Source organism: Scomber japonicus, chromosome 9 (assembly GCF_027409825.1).
Source record: "Scomber japonicus isolate fScoJap1 chromosome 9, fScoJap1.pri, whole genome shotgun sequence".
In the NCBI taxonomy this organism is placed as follows: domain Eukaryota; kingdom Metazoa; phylum Chordata; class Actinopteri; order Scombriformes; family Scombridae; genus Scomber; species Scomber japonicus.
The window spans coordinates 6,561,039-6,567,038 of NC_070586.1; the positions used below are offsets into that span (position 1 = coordinate 6,561,039).

Below are 6,000 nucleotides of genomic sequence, written 5' to 3' on the forward strand. Positions count from 1 at the left end.
CTGTTGTTTTGCACCTTTTAATTTACTTAAATACGTTTTTAATCTATTCATTTTCTTCTATAGCCTCCATATAATGTGACCTATAGACCACAAATCAATGCACAATGGATTATAAATTAGATAACATCAGCCTCCTATCTGAAACTCAAAGTCTCACTGCTCTCTGTCTCTTGTCTCTGTGTGTTTAGGGTTACCTGCAGTCAGGCTGACCAGCTTGAACTCAAAGGGGATCCCGGCTGCTTTGGCGAACATGTAGACAGACCGGCATGGCTGTGAGAGCAGATCCAGGTAGAGCTCCATCATGTCTGCAGATATTAATCCGTGTTTCCTCTTCTTTGTGTTTCCAGTTTTTCTCCTGCAGCGTCTGTCAGTCACTTCGCTCTGTCAGCTCAGCTTTACACCACCACCACCAGCACCAGCAGCAGCAGCAGCAGTAGACCCCGCCCCTCTGTGCTGCCCCTCTCTGCTGCGTAAAGCTCAATGATTTCTGAGTGTTGGCGACAGTTCAAAGTGAGCAGGTCGTCGTGGTTGAACAGACTAAACCTTCGACCTCAACGCGGCCCAACATTTAGTAAACACTGCTGTGCTCAGACACTCACTTCAAGTCTGGTCTCCTCTAATGAGTTCAGAGTACTATAGATCCAGACATGTGTTAAATATACACACACACTCTGCTAGGAACTATTATACATAACCCAAAACTGCTTTAAAAATAATATAATATACATAAAATATACTTTTACTGTCTTTTCCCTTTTAAAGTGCTATATTAACCCTCCTGTTGTCCTCGAGTCAAGGAAGGAAGAAGGAAGGAAGGGTTAGGGTTAGAAGGAAGGAAAGGAGGCAGGGAGGAAGGAAGGGAGGAAGAAAGAAAAAGGAGGGAGGAAGGAAGGGAGGAAGAAGGAAGGAAAGGAGGAAGGAAGGAAGGAAGGAAGCAAGGGAGGAAGAAAGAAGGAAAGGAGGAAGGAAGGGAGGAAGAAGGAAGGAAAAGAGGGAGGAAAGAAGGAAAGGAGGAAGGAAGGGAGGAAGGAAAAGAGGGAGGAAGGAAAGGAAGGAAGGACAGAGGAAAGAAGGAAGGAAGGGAGGAAGAAGGAAGGAAAGGAGGGAGGAAAGAAGGAAAGGAGGATGGAGGGAAGAAAGAAGGAAAGGAAGGAAGGAGGGAAGCAAAGAAGGAAGGGAAGAAGGAAAGGAAGGAGGGAGGGAGGAAAGTAGGAAGGAAGGAAGGACGGAGGAAATAAGGAAGGTAGGAAGGAATTCTGATGAAGTCTGGTCTCCTCTAATGAGTTCAGAGTACTATAGATCCAGACATGTGTTAAATATACACACACACTCTGCTAGGAACTATTATATATAACCCAAAACTGATTTAAAACTAATATAATATACATAAAATATACTTTTACTCCTTCCTCATTATAATTTACAGTGTTTTTAATCTGTTTTATTATTTTAATTCTTTGGGTTTTAATTTTGTGAAGCACTTTAATGCACTTTTCCCTTTAAACCCTCCTGTTGTCCTCGAGTTAAGGAAGGAAGAAGGAAGGAAAGGAGGAAGAAGGAAGTGAAGGAGGCAGGGGAGGAAGGAAGGGAGGAAGAATGAAGTGAAGGAGGCAGGGAGAAAGGAAGGGGGTAAGGAAAGAAAGGAAGGTAGGAGGGAGGAAGGAAAGGAAGGAAGGAAAAGAGGGAGGAAGAGGAAGGAAGGAGGAGGAAGGAGGAAGGAAGGAAGGAAGGAAAGGAGGAAGGAAAGGAAGGAAGGGAGGAAGAATGAAGCAAAGGAGGGAGGAAGGAAGGAAGGAGGGAAAGAAGGAGGGAGGAAGGAAGGACAAAGGAAAGAAGGAAGGAAGGTAGGAAAGAAGGAAGGAAGGAAGGTAGGAGGGAGGGAGGGAGGAAAAGAAAGAAGGACGGATGGAAGGAAAGGAGGAGGGAGGGAGGACAGAAGGAAGGAAGGTAGGACAGAGGAAAGAAGGAAGGTAGGACGGTAGGAGGGAGGGAGGAAGGAAGAAAGGACAGAGGAAAGAAGGAAGGTAGGAGGAAGGGAGGAAGTAGGAAGGAAGGAAGGACAGAGGAAAGAAGGAAGGAAGGTAGGAGGGAGGGAGGGAAGAAGGAAGGAAGGTAGGACGGAGGAAATAAGGAAGGTAGGAAGGAATTCTGATGAAGTCTGGTCTCCTCTAATGAGTTCAGAGTACTATAGATCCAGACATGTGTTAAATATACACACACACTCTGCTAGGAACTATTATATATAACCCAAAAACTGCTTTAAAAATAATATAATATACATAAAATATACTTAAAGAGACATTTACTCCTTCCTCATTATCATTCCCAGTGTGTTTAATCTGTTTTATTTATTATTTTTATTCTTTGGGTTTTGATTTTGCTCCTTTTATGCTTGGCTGCCTTTGTGAAGCACTTTAATACACTTTGAACCCTCCTGTTGTCCTCGAGTCAAGGAAGAGGAAGAAGGAAGGGAGGGAGGAAGAAGGAAGTGAAGGAGGCAGGGGAGAAGGAAGGAAGGAGGAAGGTAGGGAGGACGGAGGAAAGAAGGAAGGGAGGAAGGTAGGGGGAGGAAGAAAGAGAAGGAGGAAGGCAAGGAAGGCAGGAGGGAGGAAGGAAGGAAGAAGGGGAGGAAGGAAAGAAAGGAAGGTAGGAGGGAGGAAGGAAAAGAAGGAAGGAAGGTAGGGCAGAGGAAAGAAGCAAAGTAGGAAGGTAGGAAGGAAGGAGAAGGAGAGGAAGGAAGGAAGGAAGGAAGGAGGAGAGAAGGTAGGGAGAAGGGAGGAAAGAAGGAAGGAAGTTAGGAAGGAGGAGGAAAGAAGGAAAGTAGGAGGGACGGAGGGAGGAGAGGCAGGAGAGGGAGGAAAGAAGGAAGGAAGGTAGGACGGAGGAAGAAGAAGGAGGAGGAAGGAGGTAGGATAGGAAGGGAGGAGGAAGGAAAGAGGAAGAAGGAAGGAAGAGTAGGAAGGTGAGGAGAGAGGGAGGAAGGAAGGAAAGAGGAAGGAGGAAGGAAGGAAGGAGGAAGGAAGGTAGGAGAAGGAGGAAGAAGGAAGTTAGAAGGAGGGAGGAAAGAAGGAAGGTAGGAGGAAGGAAGGAAGGACGGAGGAAAGAAGGAAGGACAGAGGAAAGAAGGAAGGAAGGAGGGAGAGGAGGAAAGAAGGAAGAAGGAGGAGAGAAGAAGAAGAAGGAAGAGGAAGGAAGGAATGAAGGAAGAGGATGGAGGGATTTATCTGCCTGGCAATTCTGATGAAGTCTGGTCTCCTCTAATGAGTTCAGAGTACTATAGATCCAGACATGTGTTAAATATACACACACACTCTGCTAGGAACTATTATATATAACCCAAAACTGATTTAAAACTAATATAATATACATAAAATATACTTAAAGAGACATTTACTCCTTCCTCATTATCATTCCCAGTGTGTTTAATCTGTTTTATTTATTATTTTTATTCTTTGGGTTTTGATTTTGCTCCTTTTATGCTTGGCTGCCTTTGTGAAGCACTTTAATACACTTTGAACCCTCCTGTTGTCCTCGAGTCAAGGAAGGGAGGAAAGGAGGGAAGCAAAGAAGGAAGGGAGGAAGGAAAGGAGGAAAGAAGGAAGGGAGGAAGAATGAAGTGAAGGAGGCAGGGAGGAAAGAAGGAAGGAAGGTAGAACAGAGGAAATAAGAAAGGAAGGTAGGAGGAAGGAAAGGAAGGAATGTAGGGGGGAGGAAAGAAAGAGAGAAGGAGGTAGGGAGGAAAGAAGGAAGGAAGGTAGGGGGGAGGAAAGAAGGAAGGAAGGAAGGTAGGAGGGAGGAAAGAAAGAGAGAAGGAGGTAGGGAGGAAAGAAGGAAGGAAGGTAGGACAGAGGAAAGAAGGAAGGAAGGAAGGTAGGAGGGAGGAAGGAAAGGAAGGAAGGACAGACAAAGGAAAGAAGGAAGGAAGGAAGGTAGGAGGGAGGGAGGAAAGAAGGAAGGATGGAAGGAAAGAGGGAGGGAGGGAGGACAGAAGGAACAGTCAAAACAGACGGGGTCAATTTGACCCGGGATGACGACAGGAAGGTTATTAAAAGTACACTTGAAACTTGTTTTTATCTGCCTGGCAACTATGATCAAGTCTGGTCTCCTCTAATGAGTTCAGAGTCGGAGGAAGGGAGGAAAGAAGGATAGAGGAAAGAAGGAAGGAAGGAAGGAGGAAAGAAGGAAAGTAGGAGGGAGGGAGGAAAGAAGCAAGGAGGGAGAAAAGAAAAGAAGAAAGAAGGAAGGAAGGAAAGAAGGACAGAGGAAAGAAGGAAGGGAAGGAAGGATAGAGGAAAGAAGGAAGGAAGGAAGGAGGAAAGAAGGAAGGTAGGAGGGAGGGAGGAAAGAAGCAAGGAGGGAGAAAAGAAAAGAAGAAAGAAGGAAGGAAAGAAAGAAGGACAGAGGAAAGAAGGAAGGGAAGGAAGGATGGAGGAAAGAAAGAGAAGGAAGGAAGGTAGGAGGGAGGGAGGAAAGAAGCAAGGAGGGAGGGAGGAAGGCAAGGAAGGAGAGAAGGAAGGAAGGAGGGAGCCAGGCAAGGAAGGAGAGAAGGAAGGAAGGAAGGAAGGAAGGAAGGAAGGAACAGTCAAAACAGACGGGGTCAATTTGACCAGGGAGGACGACACGAAGGTTAATTAAAAAACAATCAGTCCACACACACACACACACACACACACACACACACACACACGACTCCTATCAGCATCAGGAAACATCAGCAGAGTTACAGATTACAGTCATTTAAACTTTCATTATGATAAAGGATGGAACGCATGACTCTTCACTGCTGGCTGGATCTGGACCCAGCGTCTGCAGAGCCGGGGGCTGCAGGGCCGGGGGCTGCAGGGCCGGGGGCTGCAGGGCCGGGGGCTGCAGGGCCGGTGGCTGCAGGGCGGGGGCTGCAGGGCCGGTGGCTGCAGGGCGGGGGCTGCAGGGCCGGTGGCTGCAGGGCGGGGGGCTGCAGGGGCGGGGGGCTGCAGGGCCGGTGGCTGCAGGGCGGGGGGCTGCAGGGCGGGGGGCTGCAGGGCCGGTGGCTGCAGGGCCGGGGGCTGGAGGGCCGGAGGCTGCAGGGTCGGGGGCTGCAGAGTCGGGGGCTGCAGAGCCGGAGGCTGCAGGGCCGGAGGCTGCAGAGTTGGAGTCTGCAGGGCCGGGGGCTGCAGGGCCGGGGGCTGCAGGGCCGGGGGCTGCAGAGCCGGGGGCTGCAGGGTCGGGGGCTGCAGAGTCGGGGGGCTGCAGAGCCGGAGGCTGCAGGGCCGGAGGCTGCAGAGTTGGAGTCTGCAGGGCCGGGGGCTGCAGGGCCGGGGGCTGCAGGGCCGGGGGCTGCAGAGCCGGGGGCTGCAGGGCCGGGGGCTGCAGAGTTGGAGTCTGCAGGGCCGGGGGCTGCAGGGCCGGAGGCTGCAGGGCCGGAGGCTGCAGAGCCGGTGGGCTGCAGGGCCGGGGGCTGCAGGGCCGGTGGCTGCAGGGCTGGAGTCTGCAGGGCCGGTGGCTGCAGGGCCGGGGGCTGCAGGGCCGGGGGCTGCAGGGCCGGGGGCTGCAGGGCCGGGGGCTGCAGACGGACCGACAGACGGACCCACTGAGCTGGAGGTTTTCCTGAAGGATGAAACAGAGCTGCAGCTTTAATATAAAAGAGTCATGATAAAGCTTCATGGTGCTGCTGACCCCGTCTGTTTGGACTGTTCCTTCCTTCCTTTCCTCTTCTTTCCTCTCCTTCTTTCCTTCCTTCCTCTCTCCTCCTTCCTTCCTTCCTTCCTCCTCCTTCCTCCTCCTTCCTTCCTCTCCCTCCCTCCATCCCTTCCTTCCTCCTCCTCCCTCCCTCCTTCCTTTCCTTCCTCCTCCCTTCCTTCCTCCTCTCCTCTCCTCCATCCTTCCTTCTTTCCTCCTCCCTCCTACCTTCCTTCCTTCCTCCCTTCCTTTCCTTCTCCCTCCAACTCTTCCTCTCTTTCCTCTGTCCTTCTTTCCTTTCTTTCCTTCTTCCTTCCTCCCTCCTTCTTCTTTCCTTCTCCT

General features: G+C 50.4%; 1 protein-coding gene across 1 annotated transcript in view; it reads right to left on the reverse strand.

Moving 5' to 3' along the window:
- LOC128365507 (glutathione S-transferase theta-3-like) overlaps positions 1 to 6,000 on the reverse strand; it is a 38,813-nt gene that overhangs the window by 23,307 nt on the left and 9,506 nt on the right. Inside the window, exon 2 of the mRNA XM_053326264.1 lies at positions 195 to 348. Within this exon, the coding sequence (XP_053182239.1) occupies positions 195 to 303 (109 nt within the window). The 5' untranslated portion in view covers positions 304 to 348. The remainder of the gene's footprint in view (positions 1 to 194; positions 349 to 6,000) is intronic.